This window comes from Carlito syrichta, unplaced genomic scaffold (genome assembly GCF_000164805.1).
Source record: "Carlito syrichta isolate Samal-C Ts95f unplaced genomic scaffold, Tarsius_syrichta-2.0.1 Scaffold301606, whole genome shotgun sequence".
NCBI lineage: Eukaryota > Metazoa > Chordata > Mammalia > Primates > Tarsiidae > Carlito > Carlito syrichta.
The window spans coordinates 339,981-367,312 of record NW_007245702.1 but is presented as its reverse complement, the minus strand read 5'-3'; the positions used below and the strand labels follow the sequence as shown (position 1 = coordinate 367,312).

Here is a 27,332-nt window from a genome sequence, read left to right as displayed (position 1 = left end):
TGCTTGCCAAAGTTGGGGAGGGGGGAGTAGAGGAGTGTGACTATAAAGAGAGAGTACTAGGGATCATTGTGATCATGGGACTGATCTGTATCTTGATCATGATGACAGTTAACAAAAACCACACATGATAAAATTGCATACTATACACACAAGTTGAAAGCATTTAAAAGTGATAATGATAACATCTGAATATGTTCTGTGGCCTGTACCAATGCCAGTTTCCTGGTTTTGATACTGTACTATAGTTATAGATATTAACCTTGGGGCAAACTGAGGGAAGAGGACTGAGGACTTCTCTGTACTATTTTTTGCAACTTCCTGTGATTCTGTAATTATTTCAAAGTAAAAATCTTTTATAAAAATTTCTATAAAGTATCAGAAGAATAGACCCTTACCTCTGCAAAGGTATCTCATTTCACAAAAACAACTTAGCAGAGAGTATTTTGAACTAATCCAACCTTTCACCTCCTCCCATTTTATTGCTTATAACTCAACATAAAATTATACCCCTAGGTAAAACAAAACAAAAATTTAAAGTCACTCCAAAAAGAAAACTGAAAATGAGAATAAAACAGTAAAATTCTTTGACACGATATGCTAATATGAATTAAATAAATAATTGCAGATATGAAATGGTTAAATGACATCAGGAAAAAAAGTTGGAGAAAAAGCCAAAAATATCTCAGAAATGGAGATAGTTATAAAGTATCTAAGGATGAATACATACAACCAAAAGTAAAAATGAGAAACATGGAAGACAGAAATTAAAGGAGCCAAGCAGATAAAAAAAGCTAAAAGAAAAATCAGAAAGTGATCTATATATATAGGAAAGAAGATCTAGTATGCATAAAATTAATTCTAGTCCTGAAAAATAATACGTAACAGTTGTTCTCAAAGTGTGCTCAATTAGGCCAATCTATAAAACTGGACTGGCCTCTTCAAAAAGTCAGTGCTATGAGAAGAAAAAGATGGGAGAACTGTTCTAGATTAAAAGTCTAACAGCAAATCAAATGCAATGTATAATCTTTAAATCCTGATTTTTAAAAGTATAAGACATTTTGGGACATTTGAGAAAATTTGAATATGGATGGATAGTAGATGATTTAGAGACTTACTGTTCATTTTTCCAGTTGTGATAAGGGTTTTGTGTTTTTTTTAGGAAGATGATCTTATTCTGAGAAGATGCATGCTGAAATATTTAAGGTGGAATACTGTGATGTCTGCAATTAATTTCAAAGGTTTAGAAATACATATTTATACACAAACACACACACAAATATAAGTTGAGCATCCCTAATCCAAAAACTTGAAACCTGAAATGCTTTAAGATCTAAAACTTTTCAAGTGTCCTCATTATGCTACAAATGAAAAATTCCACACCTGACTTCATGTGGCAGGTTGCTGTCAAAGCGCAGGCACACAACACAGTTTATTCAGTCTCTGTAAGGGGAAAAAGCCCTGTCATTTAAAAAAGCTATCCAGCGGAATGCTTTCACATCCCTGGAGGGCCCACTTCCTGGTCCCTCAACTGTTTCTGATGCATCTCACCTAAAAAATACAGTAACCTTTTTCTAAACACACCATCACAGTTGGAGACTGAAAGCCTGCCCTTGTTTGTTGCTGTTTAACAGCAGATGCAGGTATTCTGATGATGGACTGTGCTGCTTAGCATCCTAAACATGTTATCTTTTCACTGTATCAATGGTATGTCATAAGAGTGTTTTTACTGTTACGTATGCGTGAATAAGTTTTAAGAAAAAACTTACTGGTACCATATAAATTCAGTCAGAAATGATGGTGATGCCAAACAACCACACACCATCTGCATGGGTGACTGAGAGAGTGACACCTTTGCTTTCTGATGGCTCAGTGTACACAAACTTTGTCTCATGGACAAATTTATTTAAAATATTACATAAAATTACTTTCAGTCTGTGTGCATAAGATGTATATAAAACATAAATGAATTTCATGTTTACACTTGGGTCTCATCCCCAAGATATATCATTATGCATATGCAAATATTACAAAATCCAAAAACATCTGAAATCCGAAACACTTCTGGTCCCAAGCATCTCAGATAACAGATATTCAACCCGTATAACATTGTTTAACATTGTTAAATCTGAGATGGGTGAGCAGAGTTCACTACTTTCAGTTTTCGTTTTTGTTTAAAAATATGCATGATAAAACATAAACAACACATACCCACATGGTTCACTATAACATTACAATTCCCAAATCCTTCGAGAAAAATCCACCTACACATACAGTCTCAGATTTATCTAAAAGGCATTTAAGATACTCCTTTTTAGCTGGGCTCGGTGGCTCAACCTGTAATCCCACGCGTTGGGAGGCTGAGGTGAGTTGATTGCCTGAGCCCGCAGGTTTGAGACCTGCCTGGGCAACTTGGCGAGCCCTCATCTCTACAGTAAAAATCAAAAATTAGCTGGACGTGGTAGCGCATGCCTGTAGTTCCAGCTACTTGGAAGGCTGAGGGGGAACGATCGCCGGAGCCCAGCAGGTAGAGGTTGCAGTGGCCGGGAGCGGCCACTGCACTCCAGTCTGGGTGACAGAGTGAGACTCCGATTCAAAAAAAAAAAAACCAACAACAACAACAAAAAAAAGGTACTCCTTTCTTTGAAGATTTTGCAGTGGTGGCACTCCAACTTCAAGTGGCATTGTCCTGCCTACTTAAAACATCATAATATTCCATTAACATATATGTTCTTATGTAACATATAATACTCCATTTAGCACCCTTAAATTCTGTGTTCCTTTCATCCCAATAGGGAGTAGAATTTAGGCTTTGTCTAATGACAGATTCAATCTACTGTGAGACTATACCACATTAAAAAAAGGAACACTCCATTTTTAGTCCTCTCCCGACAATTCCTTAAGCAGAATGGCTCCAATATACCATTTAACTACTTTATACCAAGAAGCCAATATCCCAACCACTTAACTTTCCCTGCACCTTATTTGCAGTATTTCAACTTTGACTCAATCCAATTTGAAAATCCATTCCCCTGTTTGCCCCCCTCTTCCACAAAGCTTTCTTTTTTCTTGATGTCCTCCTATGTTGATGTGATCAATCCTTAGAAATCACATCACATTTTGTATTGCTGGTGTCCCTGATACAAAGAAATCTCTCTTTCTGAGCCATGGTAATTTCTACCACTCTTATAGTGCTATGACAATTACCTATCTTTATCTTACCTTGGTATTTGTGAAGAAACCTACAATTTCTCATACTCTGTAAAATGGTCACACTAAAACTGGGAAAAAAACAGCCATAGAACAGTGATGGTTCATGTATTATCTTTATAACTCAATAAAAAGGCCGTGATTATTAGCTATTTCATGTATTTTCTTCTCTGAAAGGTTCTTAATTCTTGTCACTGAAACTTGTAAGCAACTGAGCAGCTTCAGTCTGTATCTAAAATGGAAAAACATAAACAAATAAACACTACAGCTTAGAGACTAACTTGTGAAATTTAAGATTAGGATGTGGTTTCTAAGAGTTTCCAAAAATCAAATATGATACTGTAAGAATAAAATTGCTTCAGTGACCAGATGAGACCCTTGGAGAGCTCTTCCACTTTAGTATACATCACTTGACTTTTTAGAAATCTTATTTGTTCTGCCATATATGTCAAACAGGAATAATTCTGTAGTGCAGCAAGCAACCCATAACATCTACTTGGTAATAGTAACTAAACATTTCCAATATCAAAATTAATGTAAATGCCAATGAATTCACATTTAAAATGAACACACTTGTTTTCATCATTATGCATTTAAACAATTATGCTTTTAAAGAAGTTCTTAATTCATCTTTATTTAATAGTGCCTCAAAATCTTTCTGCCTTACTTTATTAGAAATGTTTTACCTGTTTATCCTCCTCTGTGTGTGCTGGATAATCCTTGGCTTTCATTAGCCAGAAAGCAGCAAGCTTTTTGTTGTGAAGTCTTAAGTATGTCTTTCCTAAAAGAAGCAAGTTTTTGCTGTAGAAGTTTGGATCCACTGTACAGGAAAGCAAAGCAAAATTATCTCAGATAAAATAGTCTTACTTTTATTTTAAAGGTTTGATTACTTTGGTCTAAATTTCAATAAATTTGTGTGGCCAATAAGTGATTAGACTAATTGGAATTATCTTTTGTTCAACTGTTCATATCTCAAACAACTATTTGTAAAATAATACCATTTACTGAAGATCTATAATGTGGTGGGCACACTGTTATTACATACATTTTTTATTTTCCCAACAATTTTATAAAATAAGTATCTCTATGTTATAGTTGAGAAGCTGAGGCTCCTGATAAAATGTAAGCCATGTAACGACAGTGATTTTCTTTTTAATCTCTTTTTGTTTCCTACCATAACCCAAATACCTAGAACAGTATATGGAACACAACTCACATTCAGTATACACTTGCTGAATGAGTGAATAAAATCATGATGATACATATATACATTAGATCATTTACTGAGAGTCAGCCATACTTAAGCGTAGAGAGACTGAAACAAAATCTCTGCTCTTTTGGAATGACAATGAAGAAAAATATGAGTACAACTAAATGTAATATAAGAATGAAAGGAATACTTTACCAGATGTACAAACTTTAAAGTGCTTTGAGAAACCAAAAAGAAAAAGTATAGAGACCATTCTTGGCTGAGGGAAAAGGATGAACAAAAAGGCTATTCATGAAACCATGAAACTATCTCACTAACTTAGTTTATGATATAGTTTCCTCCTAACAATCCCCTATATTCAAAGCATACTTTTTCCCCAGATACAATTAATGTTAATTCCACTTATTCCTTACACAAAATTGTCTTCTTTTATTTGAACATATCTGTATGGCTATGTTGATATACTTAGGTTTCCCTGGGGTTTCTTTCTCTTTCTTTCCTTTCTGTCCATCCATCCATCAAATTTACCAAGCACAGTGCTGGACCACGAGGATGCAATTGTGAGCCAGAAAGACAAAGTTCCCATTTTCCCTGAATTTACAGTCGTAAACATGTAAATAATATTCATAGTATAAATGATAAGTGCCATGATGGGAGAAGTAAAAGATACTAAGGGCACAGGAGGAGCATCTGAACTTATTCTTTGGAAGTGACCCCTAAGGTAAAGTCACTGGAGAACAATTAGCAAGAATTATCTTAGTTCCATGAGGGCAGGAACATGTTTTTCTCAACACCAATCCTTAAGTCTCTAAGGTCTTATTTTTACTTTGTAATTAGACTTTTAAACCTCTTTGAAAAAAAATCATTTTTAGATTCACATTCATGATATGTGAAACAGTTTGGTCATGAGAGGGCATCAATAAAAGGCAATAATGAGTTTAAGTCAGAATTTATGAATTACAGAGAGATTTAATATTCAGACATAATTCTTTAGAAGTTCTTGAAGTTCTTAAAAACTGCTATCATGAAAGCATTTAAACAAGTCCATATGTGTATGATCTCAAATTTAATAAACATGATGTCTTCTTATATATGTATGTATGTTCATATATATTTACAATGATTTTTATGGTATATTTGGTAACATATACTTAAGTCCCTTATTTCTCTCACTTAGTGTTATTGAAAGGATAGACTTAGGATAAGCTGGTGATAGTTTTACAGGGCTAGTCATTATTTCAAACAAGAATAACATGAAACTCTAGTTCACAAAAGAAGTCAATATCTGCAACAGAGCAAACTAGCCTAGTTTAAAACCACGTAAATGCCTCTAATTATTAATAGATGTGTAATCTCGAATAAGACGGTTAACATGTCATAGACTCCTCTCAAAAAGAAAGGCTGAATTACATCAAAGAACCACTGCAGAACTGCAACTCTAAATTCAGTGGCAGCCCATTTACCATTCAAGTGATCTTCACTGAATAAAGACTTTAAAAATTGTTTTACACTATCTAGTAAAAAGAAGTATAATAGAATAAAAATCTTTTAGAAATTCCTATTACAGTATATGTCCAGCATTCATACAATTTTAACTAATGAATATGCAGAAACAAAAATACCTTACCTTGTTCTGCCCTGTGAAAGTAGCCTAAGGCCTGTTGAAAACACAAAGAGCCCAAACATAATGAAAAAGATTAAAACAGAAAATACTGAAAATTATTTTCTCAAAGATCTATTACTGTATTTATTCCTACATCAAATATGTCAGGAAATAAAGCATCTTAAAATGGTAAATTCTTCAACACTGAGAGTTAACATAGCAAAACTGAACATAACACTATTAAATCATCAGAGATTAAGATTATAATTTCTGGTAATAACTTGGTTGCTGTTTAGAATTTATACCAAACAATTATCATGTGGAAAGAACATTAACATGTGTAACCCAGCTATTATGACCATTAGTGACTACTAATAAAAACTAAATGCAGTCAAAAACTGAATTGATTCAGTGACACATAGGTTGTACCAATGACTTAAAAAGTGAGATGGGGTCTCACTATGTTGCTCAGGCTGGTCTCAAACTCCTGGGCTTAAGTAATCCTACCTTGGCCTCTGGGATTATAGGCATGAGCCACTGTACCTGGACAATTTTTAAAAGTCCATTATTATGGAAAACTCCAAAATATAATGTTATTGTGAGTCTGAAACTCTTTACTAATTCTTTTTTGTCCCACTTAGTCTGTTTTTATAATGCATAATCTAATGACATTTGATTTCTTAGAAACATAACTGATTTGTTATAGTAGAGCTGACTAAATCTTTTATCCTTAGAAAGCTTTATTTTTAATAACATTATTTCCCAACTGTGTTCTAGTTATTCAACGAAGTATTCTTTATATCAGCTTTTACACTCTAGCTTTTCAGGGTAAAAAAAGCTCTTTGCTACAATTTAAGTAGCTATTTCAATTGCTATTTCCTTACTCTGAAAATTTTGTGATGAGTAAACCCAAAATGATTAACCAGAAATCCCTTCCAAATTTTGTGTTTAATAGGAAAAGTAAAAGGCCTTGAAAATGAGAATATGAAACTTTTATACTCATTTTTTATAAAAGTTGTAATTACTCTTCTTTTATAAATTAAACCATGTGCTTTATTTTCCTAAATGACTGTATTATGGTATAGAATGTACCTAAGACATGCTTGGTAACAGTTGTTTTCTCTCTTGTTCTATTTCACAACTTTTATAAGGTATGGATTTCAAATAGTAAATGAAGGCAGATTTTAGCCATGAGCTATTTTAGATGACAGTGTTCCAGAATTATCAGCCACTCACCCAAAGGGCTTAAAAAAAAAACACTCACCAGTAATAGATAATAAGTATTAAGCCTTTGTGATAAGAGTTGAATTATCATTAGAAACTTGCTCAAGTCCCTCACCGAATCAGAGCTCCACATGTGTGAATACTGTAGAATGGCATGGCGCTGTGGTTAAGAAATTGATACTAACTTAACAAAGGACATCATACTACCTCCTCATAGGTGGAACTAGGAGGAGTTGCAAACAGCATTTTAGCAATTCTTCTTTGATACCAAGGCATTTCAGCAAATGTATAGCACCTACAGGGAAATAAAATAACTGTATACATTCAAGTTGTACCTTTTCTCTTAAAGAACTAAGCATCTTAATAGTTATCATGAAAGGAGTCTTATGTTGTATATTTAAACAATTTGTATTTTACATGATATTCACTAGATAATCTAGAGACTGACATATTGATTCATTAGCTGGGATGTATTTTGTGATTAAATATAAATAGTAAGTAACAGCACTAGTAATGGTAATACGATATATTATCTAGCACTGAATGCTTACTTTGTGCCAGGTGTGGGACTAAATGATTTTTCTCTAATCTAGTCCTTACAACAACTAAATGAGATAGGATCATTTCCCCTATTTTTTATATAAGAAAATCTTAGAGAAGTTAAGAACCTTACCCCCCCCAAAATGACGAAGCTAAACATCAAATGCATAAATAACAATAGAAACCAACAATTTAAGTCCATTTTTAAAGGGGTGAAGCAAATGATCGTTACAATTTTCTAAGCAGGAAAAAAAGAGTTGGGTCTTTGACTAGGATCTCAACTTGAGGCAAAGATTGTTATCTCATTCATGTTTGCTTACTATCATCTAATTTAGTAACTGTCCCTCAACTGTCATCAATCCTCAGTGTTTATTAGTTTAATATTAATATATTCTTTATCCTGAAGGATATTTCTCTTTTAAAAGAGTTTGACACAGGACGGTCAACACTGTTATCCCTCTTAGATGCCAATTAATTATTTAGCTTTGCAGCCCACACCCAAAGAAAACAGTGGCTAAAGTGTCTTAAAATAGACTCTTAAACCAGCAACTATTTAACACATTTGTGCACCAGCAAAGTAATACTCTACATTGGACACAGATCACATAAAAATAGAAAGATAATGAAAATCAGATTATATTGTTCCTCAGATTAATCAAGACAGTATTTGACACACTTTGAAGATGCAAAGACTCTCTTGGGGGATTCTACTATATTACTACAGTTAGATTAATCCCATTTCATTTAGAATGGTAAACGAGAATAGTCTTTTCCCACTAAGGGATTAAAGATTAGAAAAAAGTTTTATGGCCTTTTTAGTCTGTATATGTTGCTAAATGACCTGAATAACAGTGTTTAACATGATCACAATCAAATTTAATATGTTCTAATGATACATGCATAACTGCCAGTTAATAGGCTTAAAATCCTAAACTCTGCCAAATAATATTTTTAAATGCTTGCTTTTTTATAGTATAAAATATTTACATATACTGCTGAAATATTCATTTAAAGAAATTTTCTTACCATATGCCCATAAGGTGAATTGAAGTGGCATCTTTAGGGTTCAGTTCAATTGCTTTCTAACAAGAAATGAGAAATCAATCATATTTGTTTTCTAAGCACCAATAAGTGCTATACTGTATTTGCTGAAAAAGACATGTTTTTTTAAAAAATTGTAATCCTGAGTTTCAATTCTTCTTTTAAAATCAGTATTAACTTCCTTCCTCAGCCAGGTGCAGTGGCTCAAGCCTGTAATCCCAGCACTTTGGGAGGCCAAGGTGAGAGGATTGCTTGAGCCCACAAATTCAAGAATAGTCTGGGCAATTTGGCAGGACCTCATCTCTACAATAAATCCAAAAAAAGTTAGCTGGGCATGGTAGCTTGCACCTGTAGTTCTGGCTACTTGGAAGGCTGAGGCAGAGGGATCGCCTGTGCCCAGCAAGCTGATGCTGGGGTAGCTGTGAGCGTGCCACTACATTCGACCTTGGCGACATAGGGAGACTTCAACTCAAAAAACAAACAAACAAAAAACTTCCTTCTTCCTGATTCTTTGATTAAATTAGTTTCATACACTATTAATGACCTGTACAAAGGCAACTATTTCATAAGGTCCAGACATTGATTATAAGGTCTGTCAAGATGAGAAAAAACATGGAAATATATAAATGAATTTAATTTTGAAAACAAGAATAATCTATAGTTCTCAATGTTTCTTCTAGAGTAAAGAAAAAATGAATAAGAAAGCCCTTTTTTGGTAAAGCCTAGAATATTGAATAAAAGCATTCTTTCCTAAAAAAACTTCAAGTACGTTTAAAAAGTCTCTTCTTGTATACAGTTTTTGTTCAACTACCTCATCTGTACTTATCAAAGGAAAAATAAACACTATTCATAAAATATATTAATAGAATAATTATGTACAATGTAAGATATGTTGATGAAATCTCACTTACTATGTGAATTAGTATAAAGCATAAATTATAAAATAACTTGAAAGAAATTCCTCTTCCTTTTATCATTTTTTTGAAATGAGGGAAATCTCACGGATTAATGCTGATCTTATTCAAAATAAGACATTATTTTTTTTCCTTTTTTTGTTGATTTTAATTAAGACTTTTCAGTTTATGCTTTTCTATAAAACCCATGTCTTCTCTTTTAAGATGATAATGTATACGGTACACATTTTCAAATATTTATAATGATTAAGAGCATGGTTTGATATACAGCAATAGATAACTAAAAAATCTATTCAGAAAAATATTGACTTTTTAAATTCATGAACTTTAATAATTTCATCAGTACCTCAAAATGCTCCTTGATAACGTATGCATTTGCAATTTTAACCTTGATGCCTTCATAATCTCCAACATCACTAATGCAGATTGCATACCACTAAAAATAGAAAAACAGGGAAAGAATAACAATATTCTTAATATGCCATTCTATACAAGGTAAAACTGTGTAGTTATTTATTCCTCAATAGTCATTCTCATTCAACAAAAAGTTACTGAGCACAAAAAACGGTATTAAAGTGGAATATACAAAGAAAAGTGGATATGTCCCTCTAGGAACCCAGGGATAGGACATGTCAATAGAGAACTATAGTACAAGGTAGAAAGTGGTGAATTATCAAAGAAAGTTACCAACACAATGACAGGATAATGGATCATGTTTATACCCTGAGTGAGGCAGGGGTGCCTCTGCAAAAGCAAAAATGCAGAGGCAAAAGTCAGGAAAAAAAAATATGTTACTTTATTCCTTGTTTTTATAAGTTACCCTACTTTTTGTTTTTGTTACTTCCTGGTTCTTTGTGCTACTCTTTTCGACAGCTTTTCTCTTGGGTGGGCTACATGTTCAAACTTTTGGTGAAATCCAATCAGGATAATGATCTTGTAAGCCTATCAACAAATAGGACAAACAAACAAATAGGGCAAACAAAATAATTAAGTAAAACCAATCAGTGTATAACATGTAATGCTAACTGCAGCCTCGAGCTACAAAATATCCAATCAAATGAATAATGCCAAACTACAACATTATAAGGAAGATCAAGAGGTTACAATGCAAAGAAATAATATACAAGGCAATGCCTCGCTGCTTTCAGGGCTCAGCCTTTGGATGCAAATACGCTGAGCCGATGCCGGCACAAATAAACGCTGCTTCCTGGCAAAGTAGACTCGTCCCCGTCTCTCTCTGTAAAGATTCCCACTATGGCGTGGTAGCCCGCACCTGTAGTTCCAGCTACTTGGAAGGCTGAGGCGGAAGGATCACGGGAGCCCAGCAGGTCGAGGCTGCGGTGGTGGCTGGGAGCGTGCCACTGCCCTCCAGCCTGGGCGCCAGAGTGAGACTCCAACTCAAAACAACAACCAAAAAAAGATTCCTGCTACATGAGTATAAATTTAGAAGAATTTGTAATTAAAATGTTTTATCTTCTTACCCTTTTTTGGAAGCTGCCTCTCCTCTCACATTGCATTGACCTTGTCCCCATAGCCTTAATTGGACAACAGAACCAAACTGAGGACAATCTGAGTTTCCTCCCCAAGAAATGAATCTAAAATACCCAAGCTTCATAAACCCAGGTGCTGTGGAACTTCACAAGACTTAGTATAAGGAGGAAAAAAAGTCTGCAATGAAAAAGATTTTCAGATAACAGGGGAGGAAAGACAATGAAGCCACAGAGTGATCAACGTGACTTTTTTCCCAAGGCCCAACTGTACCCTGCCTTTGAGTTCTATAAAATACAAGTTTCAGGCTGGGTGCAGTGCCTCACACCTGTAATCCCAGCACTTTGGGAGACCAAAGCAAGAGGACTGCTTGAGCCCAGGAGTTCGAGACCAGCCTGAGCAGCATAGCAAGACCTTGTATCTACAAACAAATCAAAAAATTAGCCACTTGTAATGGTGTGCGCCTATAATCCCAGCTACTCGGAGGCTGAGACAGAAGCATCACCTGGGCCCAGGAGGTCGAGGCTGTGGTGAGCTGTGATCATGCCACTGTGCATTCCAGCCTGGGTGACAGAGTGACACCCCAACTCAGGGAGCCATGGAATGCCCTAAAGCTGAAATGTATAAAAGCTGAAATGTATAAAAGCAGAGCTCAGAAATTTGGAAAACTCTCAGTTTGGTCAGACAGTAGAGAAGGAAAGAGTGTTACACAGGAGAGGAATCCAAGGGTGCCAAAGAGAAGCACTTGCTTGTGCTGCAGGGCAGCCACTTGTAAGAGCTAAGCAGGGATAAAAGAGAGCCAGGTGCAAATTGTCAGAACAATGGCAAAAAAGCCCTGAAGGCATTTCAGAAATCTCTGGGGCTTACCCCATAACACAGGCCTAGAGGCCTAAGAAGACAGAACGGTTTTGGAGGATAGATCCAGGACACAGCTGCCCTGTGCCACTGTTGCTCCCTGCATCCTGGCAGCTGCAGCTCTAATCATGGCTCAAAGGGCCCCAAGTACTGCTCAGGCTGCTACTCTGGAGAGTACAAACTCTAAGCTTTGGCAGCACCCAAGTGGTGCAAAAGTCTGCAAGCACCCAGAATGTAAGAATGAGGGAGGATTGGCAGCTTCCACCTAGGTTTCAGAAGATAGATCAAAAAGACTAGGTACCTAGGCAGAGTCTGACACAGAGCTGGAGCTGCCACAGAGATCAACTAGGGCAGTGCTGAATGGAAATTTAGGATTGAAGGCCCTACGCCAAAGAGTCCCTAAAGGGAAACTGCCCAGTGGAACTATGGGAACAAGGCTACAGCAGAAACCCCAGAATTATAGAGCCACCAGAAGCCTGCAGCCCTAGCCTGGAAAAGCTACAAGCACTTGACTCCAACCCACAAGATCAGTCAGGTAAGCTGCACCCAGCAAAGCCTGGGGGTAGGGCTGCCAAAGGCGTCAGGGCCCTACACCTTACACTAATGTGCCCAGGATGCAGAACATGGAGTCAAGGATTATTTGGGAGCTTTAAGGTTTAACGTCTGCCATACTAGGTTTCAGACTTTGTGAGGACTGTTACTCCTTTATTTTGGCTTACTTCTCCAATTTAAAACAGGAATGTTTACCCATTGCCTGTACTACCATTGTATCCTGGAAATAAATAACTTAACTTTGAGTTTTCAGTGTCACTGCAGTAAGGAATTTGCCCTGAGTCTCAGATGAGACTTTGGGACAAATTAAGAATTTTGGGAACTGTTGGAAAGAGATCACTGTATTTTGCATGTGAGAAGCGAAAGGGTAAAATTCCAAAACGGAATGATTTAATTAAATAATCTTAACTAAAGTGCAGCCATTTTAACATCGCTTAGCTTTGTCATGTTTTTCCAGCAGTTCACTTTAATTTACCCTCTAGTCATCAGCCAAGGACAGAACCATTTTCCCAGAGATAGCTATTGATAATTTACAACCCCCTACCCCAAGCCTGCTTTATACTGTTTATTTTCTACTCCAAGTTTGTCTTTTAGCCATAAAGAACCAGGATGAACCCACCCATCTGCCTGCCCCTTCCTGATGACTTAAAAGAGACTACCACCGCAATCACCTTAACGACCTACCCCCACACCAAAGGAAAGGCTTAAAAAGCAATCAACCTCAAGCAGCCGGCCATGCTTCTCTGTAAGCTCTGGCCTCTTCCCTATTCTGAGGGAGGTGGATCCCCTTTTCTCTCTCTAAACTACTTTCTAAATAAACCATATTTTCACATCAAATTTCTGTGCAATTCTTTGCATCTTACCTGCACCATTGACTCACCACACCAGCCCCTGACCTAACAATCTTCTCAGACCTAATAGTTTTAGAGACCTAGTAAGAAGGATATATGATTGGGGAGAGGGACTATGGGCAAAAAGTTTGGTTTATTTGGCCCCTCCAAATCTCATGTGGAAATTTGATCCCCAGTGTTGGAGGTAAGGTCTAATGAAAGATGTTTGGGTTGTGGGTGGGAGGATCTCTCATGAATGGCTTGGTGCCATTCTCACAAAAGTGAGTTCTCACTCTTAGTTCCCACAAGAAAGAGTTGCTGAAAAGAGCCTGGCACCTGCTCCTCTTTCTCTCCCTTGCTTCCACTCTTGCTAGTCTCTGCACATGCCAGCTCCTCCTTGTCTTCCAACACAAGAGGAAGCAGCATGAGGCCCTTACCAGAAGCCAAGCAGAAGCCAGCCATGCTTTCTACTTTTTTTTTTTTTTTTTGAGAAAGCAGGATTTATTGAGAGGACAGAAAAGCTCCCACAGTGGGAGGGGACCCAAGGACGATGCCCAGCCATGTTTCTTAAATCGCCTACAGAACCATGAGTCAAATAAGCCTCTTTTCTTTATAAACTACACAGTATCTGATATTCTTTTATAGCAGCCCAAATGGACTACAACAGGCCATGAATCAAGTATTAATAAATTGATCACAACAAAATAAGAGTAAAAAATAACAGTGGAAGAAGATTTGGGAAATTCACAAATATAGAGAAATTAAACATACTCCTAAATAATCAATGGGTCAAAGAAAACAATTACAAGGGAAATTAAAAAATACAACGAGCCCAAAACTTATGTAATTCAGCAAAGCAGTCTTCAAAGGGAAACACAGCTGTAAATGCCTACCTTAAGAAAAAAAGATCTTGGTCAGGCACAGTGGCTCACAACCATAATCCCAGCACTTCGAGAGGCAGAGGTGAGAGGACTGGCTTGGCCCAGGAGTTCAAGACCTGCCTAAGCAATATGGCGAGACCTCATTTATATAATAAATCAAAAAATCAGGTGGGTGTGGTGGTATGCACCTGTAGTCCCAGCTACTTGGAAGGCTGAGGTGGAAGGATTGCCTGAGCCCAGCAGGTTGAGACTACAGTAGGTGTCAATGTCCACTGCACTCCAGTCTAGGCAACAGAGTGAGATTCTGACTCAAAAAAAAAAAACTTAAATAAATAACCTTACTTTATGCTTTAAGAGACAACAAACAAAAAAAGGCCAGGTGCAGTGGCTTACACTTATAAACCCAATACTTTGGGAAACCAAGGTGGGAGGACTGTTTGAGCCTAGGAGTTGGAGACCAGCCTGAGCAACAAAGTGAGACCTTGTCTCTACAAAAAATTAGCTGGGCATGGTAGCATGAACCTGTAGTCCTACTTAGGAGGCTGAGGTGAAAGGATTGCCTGGGTCCAGGAGGCCAAGGCTGCTGTGAGCCATGATCATGCTACTGCATTTCAGTCTGAGCAACAAAGACCCCGACACCAAACAACAAATAAATAAATAAAAATAAAGAACAATGTCCCTTATGACTATAGATGCAAAAGCCCTTAACAAAATAATGGCAAACTGACTCTAACAGCATATGAAAAGGATTATATATCACAGCCAAATGAAATTTATCACAGTAACACGAGGTTGGCGCATTTATAAAAAAGCGAACAAAATTAGAAGACTCACACTTCCTCATTTCAAAATGTACTAAAAGCTACAAGTAACTAAGACATTATGGTACTGATATAAGGATATACTTAGACCAAAGGAACAAAATTGAGAGTCCAAAAATAAACCCAGACATGTATGTTCAATTCACTTCTGTCAAAGGTGCCAAAACTATTCAATGGATAAAGAGGTCTTTTCAACAAATAATGCTAGGATAACTGGATATGTATATGCAAAAGAAATAATTTGGACCCCTACCTCATACCACATATAAACATTAACTCTAAATGGATCAAAGACATAAATGTAAGCGTTAAAAAACACTAAAACTCTTAGAAAAAAAATATGGCTGAAAATCTGCATATCACTGGATTAGGCAACAAATAGTATTTAGATATGACACCAAAGGCATAAGCAATCAAACAAAAAATAAATTAGACTTCATCAAAATTAGTAACTTGTGCATCAAAGAACACTATCAAGAAAGTGAAAAGACAATCCACACAAGGCGGAGAGAATATTTGGAAATCAAATCTAACAAGAAACTAATATCTAGAATATTTTTTAAAAATCTTACAATTCAACATTGAAAAAGAGCCAAATGGGCAAATAATTCAAACAGATATTTCTTCAAAAAAGATATACAAACGCCCTACAAGCTAATGAAAAGATGCTCAACATCATCATCTTTTAGGAAAATGCAAATCAAAACCACAATAAGATACCATATCATACCCACTAGGATGGGTATAACTTAAAAATGCACAATAACAAGTATTGGCAAAGATGTAGATATATTAGAAATCTTATACATTGCTGGCGGCAATGCAAAATGTGCAGTTGCTTTGGAAAACAGTTTCAGTTCCTGAAAAAAAAAATTTACATACTATTACCATATAATCCACCAGCCACACTCCTAGGTGTACACTCAGAAGAAATGAAAATATTGCAAACAAATACTTATTGAAAGGAAATAACACAGAGTTGGTATACCCAACGAGCAGCCATTTTAACACTGCCTAGTTCTGTCATGTCTTTTAACAGTTCACTTTAATTTACCCTTTAATCACTAACCAAGGACAGACCCAGTTTTTCAGAAGTAGCTATTGATAATTGCTTTACAACCCCCTCCCAGTTTGTTTCATGAACAAGTTAACCTAATCAGTTTTTGAGTCTCATTCTGTGTCCCAGACTGGAGTGCAGTGGCCGCTCCCGGTCACCGCAGCCTCGACCTGCTGGGCTCCGGCGATCCTTCCACCTCAGCCTTCTAAGTAGCCGGAATTACAGGCATGCGCTACTACGCCCGGCTGATTTTTTGATTTATTGTAGAGATGAGGTCTCGCTGCCCAGGCAGGTCTCGAACCCGCGGGCTCAAGCAATCCACTCACCTCAGCCTCCCAAAGGCACGGGATTACAGGCTGAGCCACCGAGCCCGGCTCCTAATCAGTTTTTCATGATCTTCATGACAAAGACCCCATCAACATGTCAGCAATCATGTGCCTGACCCACCCATCTGCCGGCCATCCATCACCTCATGTCAGTACCTATGCTTGCCTGTCCCCTCTGTGATGATGTCGAGTACACCAACACCTTAAGACCTGACCCAATCAAAGGGAAACTTTAAAAGGATTAGACTTTGAGCAGTCATTTGCCATTGCATTGCTAAGCTATGGTCTGGCCATGTGTTCTTTGAGCTATGGCCAGGCCATGTTTTCCTATGCTTTGGTCTGCTCCCCTACCTTGGGGAGGTGAATCTCCTCTTCCTCTAATCAACTTTCGAAATAAACTATATTTTCTAATCTAACTGCTGTGCAATTCTTTGTGTCTTTCATGTGGCACCGGAAAACAAACTAGATACCCCTTGTCTAGTCTGTCCTAACATTTTTGGAGGCTCCTCTGGGATTTTTAACCTAACACTTATATATGAATGTCCACAGCTACACTATTGCAAAATCCAAAGGTGGAAATAAACCAATGTCTATCAACTAATGAACAGATAAACAAAATGGAATATCATTCATCCATTAAAAGGAATAAAGAGGCCCAGCACAGTGGTTCATGCTTGTAATCCCAGCACTTTGGGAGGTCGAGGTAGGAGAATTGCTTGAGACGAGAAGTTTGATACCAGCCTAGGCAACACAGCAAGACCTCATCTCTACAAAAAAATCAAAAAATTAGCCAGGCATGGTAGCAGGCCCTGTAGTCCCCGTTACTCAGGAGGCTGAGGTGGAAGGATGGCCTGAGTCAGGAGGTTAAGGCTGTGGTGAGCTGTGATTGTGCCACTGCACTCAACCAGAATGACAGAGTGAGACCCCAACTTAAAAAAAAAAAAAAATACATGTAAAAATTAAAAGAACTGCAAAGAGAGACAAATCTACAATTATAACTAGGGATTTCAATACTCCTCTCAACATTTTAGAGAACAAATAGACAGAAAATCAGTAGGAATTTAGAAGACTGAAACAACAATCTCAACCTACTTGACCAGAATGACATTTTATAAGACATTCCTAACAACAGTTGAATATACGTTTATAAAGATGAATCATTTTCTGAGCCATAAAACAAGTTTCAATATATTTAAAATAATCTGTGTCTGTTTTATTCTTTATATAAACCAGCACTAATTCTACTGCTCCTAAAGGAGTAGAATTCAGTTGTCACCAAGATGGGAATAGAATTCAGTTGTCACCAAGATGGGAGCTCTACTGAGTACAGACCAACATGATAAATAACCAATCCCTGCCCTTGTCTCCTCTCACTGTCTACTGAAAAACATCATTCTGAACCAATTAGGAAATCCAGAAAGTAGCTTGGTTACACGTGAAGAGCCATTCTAGATCTCAGTTGTCTAGCTACTGTATTCCTCCCTCTACATAAAACAAAAATGTAATACGAGGAAAATAAGAATATATTTGTCAAGTGCTTATAATACTAGTATAACATATTACTAAACCTTAGTTTAAAAATAAGCATTCAGGGCAACCCCCTCGGGTCCCCTCCAGCTTTAGGAGCTTTTCTGTCCTCTAAATAAATACCGCTTTCTCACCCCAAAATAAATAAATAAAAATAAGCATTCACAAAAGTAATTTATCAGACACACTAATGAAGTTAGATTAAAGGTTCAAGAATACACAAAGCCTACTACTTTTTGAAAAATGTTATAAAAATAAATCTCTTTCCTACTTATTTCAAACAGAGAAACCGCTCTTCCTATGTAAACTAGAGATAACACATTAAGTACAGAACAATGTACCTTTCAGTACATGGTAACAGCTTAGTTTACCTTAAGCTACTCACCTTATGAGCTGCAAAATTTGACTCATTTTTTTCTAGTGCTCTTTTTGCGTACTCCAGGGCTTCATATACCAGTAGTTTTTTCTCCTCTTCTGAGGTTCTGCTAAGTTGAGCTACATCACGTGATGCCCGTGCCAAACGCCACAGTAACTCTGCATCATCACTAAATTCAAATACAGTACAAAACAAACATTTTAGCTGACATTTAAAAATTGTATTTACTAGTCTTTCAGCTTATGAAGCAAACAAAATATCAAAAACCATTATTAAATTTATAGTTTTTATTATAAAACCTTTATTTGCTAAAATGTCCTATAAAAATATATAAGATTTTTCATAAATATTAACTTCTAGTATCTGAAATACTGACTTCCTTAGAAAATATCTTTGAATTCTCTAAACACTTGCTCTATTTAACTCAACCTGCAACAAGGCTTGGCCTCACTGGTACTGTACTTCTACTGCTCACTCACTAGTATTTATGATACCATAAAATATATAAGCTTTATAGACATAATCATGCTACAAACAAACAAAAACAAAACTGCTGAACCTCTAGTCCCAAATATAGTGCCTGGGCACACAACAGGTATGTGATAAATATTTGTTAGTGATTGAATAACTGAATATAATGTAATATCAAAATAAATTCTGTTTGAATGCCATGCCATGATGCATAGGTTATTTCTTACAATTATATAAGAAAGAGTTAATAAAGTACTAATCATAATTAACAGAAATATTTTGTAAAACTAACCTAAATTCCTTTCTGTAAATGTTTGCCTTTAATCCTACTTTATATTTCTTTTTTTAAAGAAAAAATAGTATTCACATAAAATCTTGAAACTAAAGGTAGCAATATTATAGTTATTATTCAGTGAATATGGACTATCTAAAGCTTACTTTTCAAATTATCACTGAAATAACTATCAAATGCCAAACCAGACACCTCAAGTTGTCGGTGACCAGCACTGACCAAGGGTGCGTTAGGACCCGCACCAGAGAATCTGGACAGCGAGAAGAGACCACTCAGAGGCAGTTTTTCTGGGAACAGTCTGATCAGGACTGAAGCCAAATTTTATTTGGACTCCTTCCAACTTATATACCATTTTCTATACCCTCCAGCAGTGTCATAATTATTTACTGGGGGCGTACAAGTTTTGTACTTTGTAAACTATGCATCACAAGACCACCACGAGATCTGCAATTTCCAAGCAAACAATTCGAATTCCATGATGCCTGTCGTGCTTACATTAAGGTCACAGGTGCACAATTTTAATACAAATCGTTCAAAGTGTTTTCTATAATGTTTAATGAATCATTTATATTATACTCTTTGTTTTATACCCTGATTAATACAAAAAACTTTTCTAAGTTAACTCTAGGTTTAATCCAAGTTTACTGACTCCCAATATTTTTAATGATTAATATTATCAACTTAACACTATACTATAATCTATAAGTTTAGTTAAATGACTTAACTGTCAGTTATACTATTAACCTATTATGATTTAACGTAATGCCTTATAACTCAGTTAAAACTTATTCTTAAACTACAAAACTTTACTATAATTCATATGTTTCATATGTCTAAACTTTAATTTTTATATGATGTAGTGATAGGACTTTAATATTATGCTATATCCTATTAAGCTAATACCTCATCATTAATTCTTTTATAAATTGTATAGTAATTATTATATTTGAATAATGTAGCAAACGGAAACAAAACAGCAAGCATAAATTTACGCAACTATGAGTGTATATGTATATATTTTATCCTAACAAGTCTACTCTAAAAATCAAATAGTAGCTGTCACACTTTGAACAAGGAAATGCATGGCTGCCAAGATGGCGGCCATGGGCTGAAGCAGACAGAGTTTCGGTAATTAACAAAACAAAAGAAAACGTTCTGCCTGGCTAGGGGCAGGGCGACAAAACTATTTAGTTTCTAATTTTAGCCCTAGGGGAAACAGCTTTCAGGAACAAGAGCTGACTACCCAGTCTACCAGGAAATAGAAGTTAAAAAATATCTAGAAAGAAGTAAAACTTAGAAAGACAGAGAGAAATAATTCTGCTATGCACTTTCCATCAGGTGTATTGAGATTTACTTATAAGTTTTACTGCCATGTATGCACACTGGTCACTAATCACACGCCAATATTATAGGTATAACTGATATCCTATTTCAGAGGCGATCTTCCAGATGGGCCTTTACAGGCCTCAGCCATGTAGCTATAGATGTTGGCTCCCAACATTTCCCCCTTTTTCATTAAAACAAACGTAAAACATCTTGGCTTTTGTCTTAGGTTGTTTTCGCCTCACCATAGTTGTTACCCGTCATCGGCCCGTTTCCTTTCCCCGCGGGGAATGCCTGTCTTAGGTTCATACGAGGTGGCTGGAATCTTACCCATCACTAAATACCATGAGCGCAAAGACTTGAGGGGACATAGGGAGAATGAAAAATGGTAAGCTGATGACACAAAATATTAGCCTTTATGACATAGGTGACCAGCTGATAGATGACATTATTTTTTTTTTTTATTAGTAAGAACTGTCATATGAATATTATCAGAGTTATGTTGAACTGCTTTTCTTAAACGTTGGATGATGACTGGAAAGATAAACTGCAGAAAAAGAACAATTATACCAATAGCAATGAAATTATAGATCAGATTCCAGACAGAATTGGAAGCCACAAACTGAGAAAGGGAAGAAGTAAATTTAGAAGCCAGTTGAGAAACTGAAAGTGAGGAAACATGTGTCTGAGAAACAGCAGTAATCTGACTATGCAACTGTTGAATGTTTAAAGAAGAATTAGAAGACTGCCAAACTCCCATAAGATGTTTTTGGACATCAGTCCAATTGACATTCTGACCATCATATGGCAAAGGTGTAACACAAATCCATTTAAATTGAGCGTGACAAGCTACAGACATTTGAACCTTAATGTGTTGTATTTGGTTTTCTATATATATTAGTGTTGATTTTAAAGCATTCAATCTATCAATAATACCTTTATCTATCTGCTCTTGAGTAAATAAAGTTAAGCTAACATTTTGAGATAAATCATTTACGTGATTAGCTGTGTGAACTTTTTGAGCCAAAGCAGTGGCAGACGTTGTTACAGATCCTATGATAGCTATTAAAGCAGAAATTTCCAAGACTAAAGCTGCAACAAACCTACAAGGCCTATTTAACATTGCTGTGGCTTGTTCTAAAATATAAGTACCTGGAGAAAAATACCACGGTTCCGGTAGCTGAACAGGCACAAAAACGTAAGAAGGATGTTTTAACAGAAATACTTGATACGGGTTACAATAATACAATTAGACAAAGTACAATTTTCACAATTAATTTCAAAATGACCAAAATTATATATTACCGAGTAAATAGAATGAGCATTAGCAATTAACAAAGCATATGGGGAATGAACACAGGCCTGTAAAAAGTTGTAAAACCGGAATGAGGACAATAAAGTGTTACAGGACCTGTTGTTGCAAACAATCAATAAAGTTGAGTCTGTAATGAATGATTAGAGGATAGAGAACTTTGAAACATAGATGTAGCCCATTTATACGGGTACCTTTTAGTTGTGGCAAGTGTAGAGCCATTAAAACCCCAGTCACTAATATATAATTTTTTACCGGGTATAGGATAGTCCACCTTAGAGTTATAAGCACAGTTTTTCTATTTTGGGAAGCCAGCATTTCGCCGTATGAGTGACCAGTCCTTTTCCATATTATTGAAGGGGCAAGCAGATACGCTGAGAGGCGATGAAGCTGTAGTCGCATGGCTAGGGGCGGTTTCTCCAGGCATTAACATCTCCAGTCGCCAACCGACTTTGATATTGTCCTGATAAGGGCTTTTTGTACTCAGAGACTTAAAGGTAGACATTAAGGAAGAAGGCTGGTAATTATTAAAAGCAGAATTATTATACTAACAAATAGGGAGTTGGAATGCCCTTTATAAGAAAAATTATGATTAGTAACAAGTTTGACTTGAGCACAAAATAAAGTAGGCTCTCCCCTTTTTCTGTAAGAAGCTTCCATTTTATCAGAGGTTTTTTATTTTTTTCTGAATCTCAATGTCTAGTCATAGCTGAATAGCCTGAAGAGCTCAAATTTAAATGATTAATAATAAATAAAGTGTGATTCAAGATGTGGTGAGGAGAGTTATACTTGAACTCACCCTCTTATAACTTAATTGATTTTTTAAAGTTTGGTGAACTCTTTCAACTATGGCTTGACCTTGTGGATTGTATGGAATTTTTGTGGAATGAGAAATATTAAATTAGGAGTAAAATTACTGGAAAGATTTAGATGTATATGCAGGACTGTTGTTGGTTTTCAGTTGCTCTGGCATACCTAGTTGTGAAAAGCAAAAGAATAAATGTTGTATCACATCCTTGTAGGCTTCTAGTTTTTGCTGAAGCTAAAATAACATGAGAAAATTTATCTACAGTCACATGTAAATAAGACAATTTTCCAAAGCTGAGAAAGTGAGTTACATCCATTTGTCATAGTATGTTAGGTCTCAGTCCTCGAGAGTTGACTCTTCTTGGAGCTGGAACAAAAGTTTTTTAATTTTCAGAGAGTAAACTGAATGTAAATTGTTTATTATCCTCTGGGCTTAAAAGTATAGTAAAGAAACAATTCTGTAAATCAATAACTATAATATTAAAGTTAACAGGTATAGCAATCCAGGCTGTAACACTCCATAGCTCCCATAGCAGTGTTAATAGCTCTTAAATCTTGTAAAAGTATCCATATACCAGATTTTTTTCTTAATTACAAAACTTAGGCTTTTCATTAACTTGGACAGGTTTCTGCATTACCTGTCTGACTTTGCCAAGTCTCCTAAAAGGATCATAGCCCATCTACAGCATTTGTGCTGAAGCTTTATCATTAGGACTATATAAATGCATGCTTATTTGAGCAAGAATATCTCTTCCCCATAATATAAAGGGGGTAGATGGAATAACGTATGGGCAAAAAGTTTTTGAAGTCTTACTATCTGTCTAATTTAAAATTTGTGAACTTTGGCTACTGAGGGTACTCGACCAATGCCTATGAGTCCTGAAGGAGCCTTTTTGAGTAGACAAAGAAGCAGGCTAACTTTCCCGGCAATATAGGAAACATCGGTTCCGGTGTACAATAAGTCTTTAATCTTAACTCCTTATATATATATGTCTTCTAGAGGTCTAGGGTTAGTAACCTCCTGAACCCAAAAAGCAACATCATTAGAGTAAAATCCAGAGTTACCTCTAGGCAGGTTAGTTAATTTTACCTGTTTTATGATAAGGCAGGAGCAGCAACTGGGCTATTCTCTAATCTTTTTAAACTGCACAGTTTTGCTAGGGGAAACAACAAGCACCTGGATTTCTCTTGTGTAATCCGAATCCACATTTCCAGAAATAATGGATATTTCTTGTAATGACATGGAACTTCTGCTTAATATTACACCCACTATTCCTTCTGAGAGAGGGCCCTTCTCCCACAGGAACTGGGGTTACCGGAACGTCCGGAGTTAATATTGTTGTGGTGGAGGAACACAAGTTCAGTCCGGTATTCCCAGGGGTGGCTCGTTATTGATTTAAAGGATTACCATTTTTTATGAAATTTAGATAGGCATTCTCTAGCTTAATGAAAGCCTTTTTGGCAATTGGAACTCAAAGGTTTTAGTCGAGTAGACCCAGTAAATGGTGACAATGTGCCATGTAAGTTAGCCATACCTTGCTTAATAAAACAATCTCTGCTAATGTGTCTGACTTGACCACAGTTAAAGCAAGACTGCAATGAGATATTCTTTTGTTTATTACTTATATACATTTATTTATATAAATTATTAATATATTTTTTATATATTACTTATATTATTTTTTACTTATATACTATTTATATTGCTTATATATTGCTTATATTGCTATATATATACGCTTATATTGCTTATATTACTTATTTTACTTATATTACTTATATTATTTATATATTACTTATGTATGACATTATTTATATTACTTATATATTCTTTATATATATAGCTTACATTGCTTATATATATATATTGCTTATATACATTACTTAAATTACTTATATCACTTATACTTTACTTATATACATTTGTTTATTATTACTTGAGCTTTCTACATTTCTATAAGGAAAAGAAAAGTGTGTCTAAGTTTAGGCTTTATTTTAGTATTCTTAACTTTTAAAGGAAACTTTAGAGAGAGGTGCAGCAAGAGTGGCAAGAAAGAAGGGTTTTTAATCATCATCATTATCATCAGCATTGTCTGATATAATCAATTATATTGCCGGTCTTTTTTATCAGTCTTATTAAAGCCTAACAAGTGTTTTTAGCATTTTTAACAGCCAATTGTTTTACTAAAATTTTTGCTGCCTCTTTGCTAGTAATTACTCATCTGACGGTGGTGGTTACTTTAGAAATGAAATCCTCGTAATTTTTGTCTGCCTTTTGTTTAAACTTAGACAAAGAAAGAGTTTAAGTGGAATTAGCAGGCAACTTTCTGTACAAAATCTAGAAAAGAATTTACTTTATCTTTACTTACCTTTACACATTTATGTTTCAAGGCCTTAGACATAATACGAATATAGGCTCTCCTTTCCTTGGAGCCACAGTTCCCCATAACTGTGATAACAAAACACCAATATACACAATATACAGTAATATCACTACAAAAACTGAGTCGCTTTTTTTATGGCAATAACGAGTCGGGCAGTCCGTTGGCGACACTATACAACCACTCTGCTTGCCTATCGACCCGCGCACTCCAGGGGGGCTGCAGCACCCTAAGACAAGGTCCGTCCAGAAACGAGATGAATGAACAAATGGGGAACATATATATATATACAATTACCGGAGTCAGGCCCCTGTTCAGGCGCCAAAGCTGTCGGTGACCAGCACTGACCAAGGGTGGGTTAGGACCCACACCAGAGAATCTGGACGGCGAGAAGAGACCACTCGGAGGCAGTTTTTTTGGAAACAGTCTGATCAGCACTGAAGCCAAATTTTATTTGGACTCCTTCCAACTTATATACCATTTTCTATACCCTCCAGCAGTGTCATAATTATTTACTGGGGGCATACAAGTTTTGGGCTTTATAAACTATGCATCACAAGACCACCATGAGATCTGCAATTTCCAAGCAAACAATTCGAATTCCATGATGCCTGTCGTGCTTACATTAAGGTCACAGGTGCACAATTTTAATACAAATCGTTCAAAGTGTTTTCTATAATGTTTAATGAATCATTTATATTATACTCTTTGTTTTATACCCTGATTAATACAAAAAACTTTTCTAAGTTAACTCTAGGTTTAATCCAAGTTTACTGACTCCCAATATTTTTAACGATTAATATTATCAACTTAACACTATACTATAATCTATAAGTTTAGTTAAATGACTTAACTGTCAGTTATACTATTAACCTATTATGATTTAACATAATGCCTTATAACTCAGTTAAAACTTATTCTTAAACTACAAAACTTTACTATAATTCATATGTTTCATATGTCTAAACTTTAATTTTTATATGATCTAGTGATTGGACTTTAATATTATGCTATATCCTATTAAGCTAATGCCTCATCATTAATTCTTTTATAAATTGTATAATAATTATTATATTTGAATAATGTAGCAAAAGAAAACAAAACAGCAAACATAAATTTACACAACTATGAGTGTATATATATATATTTTATCCTAAAAAGTCTACTCTAAAAATCAAATAGTAGCTGTCACACTCTTAAACAAAAAAAATGCATGGCTGCCAAGATGGCAGCCATGGGCTGAAACAGACAGAATTTCGGTAATTAACAAAACAAAAAAAAACGTTCTGCCTGGCTAGGGGTAGGGTGACAAAACTATTTAGTTTCTAATTTTAGCCCTAAAAAAAACAGCTTTCGGGAACAAGAGCTGACTACCCAGTCTACCAAAAAATAAAAGTTACAAAATATCTAAAAAAAAAATAAAACTTAAAAAGACAGAGAAAAATAATTCTGCTATACACTTTCCATCAGGTGTATTGAGATTTACTTATAAGTTTTACTGCCATATATGCACACTGGTCACTAATCACACGCCAATATTATAGGTATAACTGATATCCTATGTCAGAGGCAATCTTCCAGATGGGTCTTTACAGGCCTCAGCCATGTAGCTATAGATGTTGGCTCCCAACATCAAGTTACTGAGAGAAGAATGGAGAAGAAAAGACCGATTCTACAGCTATTTAGGAAGCAAAATTGATAGGTCTTTGGGAGAAAACTGGTTTAAGCAATCTAAAAAAGGCAGCTGAAAATGACTCAGTAACTTTAGTTTGAGAAATAAGGTTGATTAGCAATCTAGAAATATTAGATTTAGTGACTTCCTCTCCCTTCACCCTCCACCCAAAAGTAAGTATACACTGATATTCCAGACTAAGCATATAATCTAATACTAAGAATAGAAAAAAACGAGGTACTTTTAAGACTGTGCTTCTAAAGTGATACACAGTTACCATTCAATGGCAGCATACAATCATCCTAAATCCCACTGAATTCATTTAAATCTATAAGGAAGTACCTCAAAAGAAAAGGAATGATAACAATCAATATGGATAGATGGTTTAAAAATATATTGAACGAAGCCGGGCTCAGTGGCTCAGCCTGTAATCCCGCGCCTTTGGGAGGCCGAGGTGAGTGGATTGCCTGAGCCCATGGGTTCCAGACCCGCCTGGGCAGTGAGAACTCATCTCTACAATAAATCAAAAAATCAGCTGGGCGTGGTAGCGCATGCCTGTAATTCCCAATACTTGGAAGGCTGAGGCGGAAGGATCGCCGGAGCCCAGCAGGTCGAGGCTGCG

General features: G+C 36.0%; 1 protein-coding gene across 5 annotated transcripts in view; it reads right to left on the bottom strand.

The window, feature by feature from the left end:
- Positions 1 to 3,306: 3,306 nt before the first annotated feature.
- The window catches only part of RMDN1 (regulator of microtubule dynamics 1), a 42,426-nt gene continuing 18,400 nt past the window's right edge, over positions 3,307 to 27,332 (bottom strand). For 2 of the 5 annotated variants that reach the window (XM_021710837.1, XM_021710841.1), the window contains exons 4-10: positions 18,462 to 18,621; positions 10,086 to 10,175; positions 8,811 to 8,866; positions 7,452 to 7,539; positions 6,045 to 6,075; positions 3,894 to 4,027; positions 3,307 to 3,439 (exon numbers count right to left, since the gene is read on the bottom strand). In XM_021710837.1, coding sequence (XP_021566512.1) covers positions 3,389 to 3,439; positions 3,894 to 4,027; positions 6,045 to 6,075; positions 7,452 to 7,539; positions 8,811 to 8,866; positions 10,086 to 10,175; positions 18,462 to 18,621 — 610 coding nt within the window. In that variant the 3' untranslated portion in view covers positions 3,307 to 3,388. Of the gene's footprint in view, positions 3,440 to 3,893; positions 4,028 to 6,044; positions 6,076 to 7,284; positions 7,405 to 7,451; positions 7,540 to 8,810; positions 8,867 to 10,085; positions 10,176 to 18,461; positions 18,622 to 27,332 lie in introns of all 5 variants that reach the window. The other 3 variants (XM_021710839.1, XM_021710838.1, XM_021710840.1) reach the window with 3 other exon arrangements.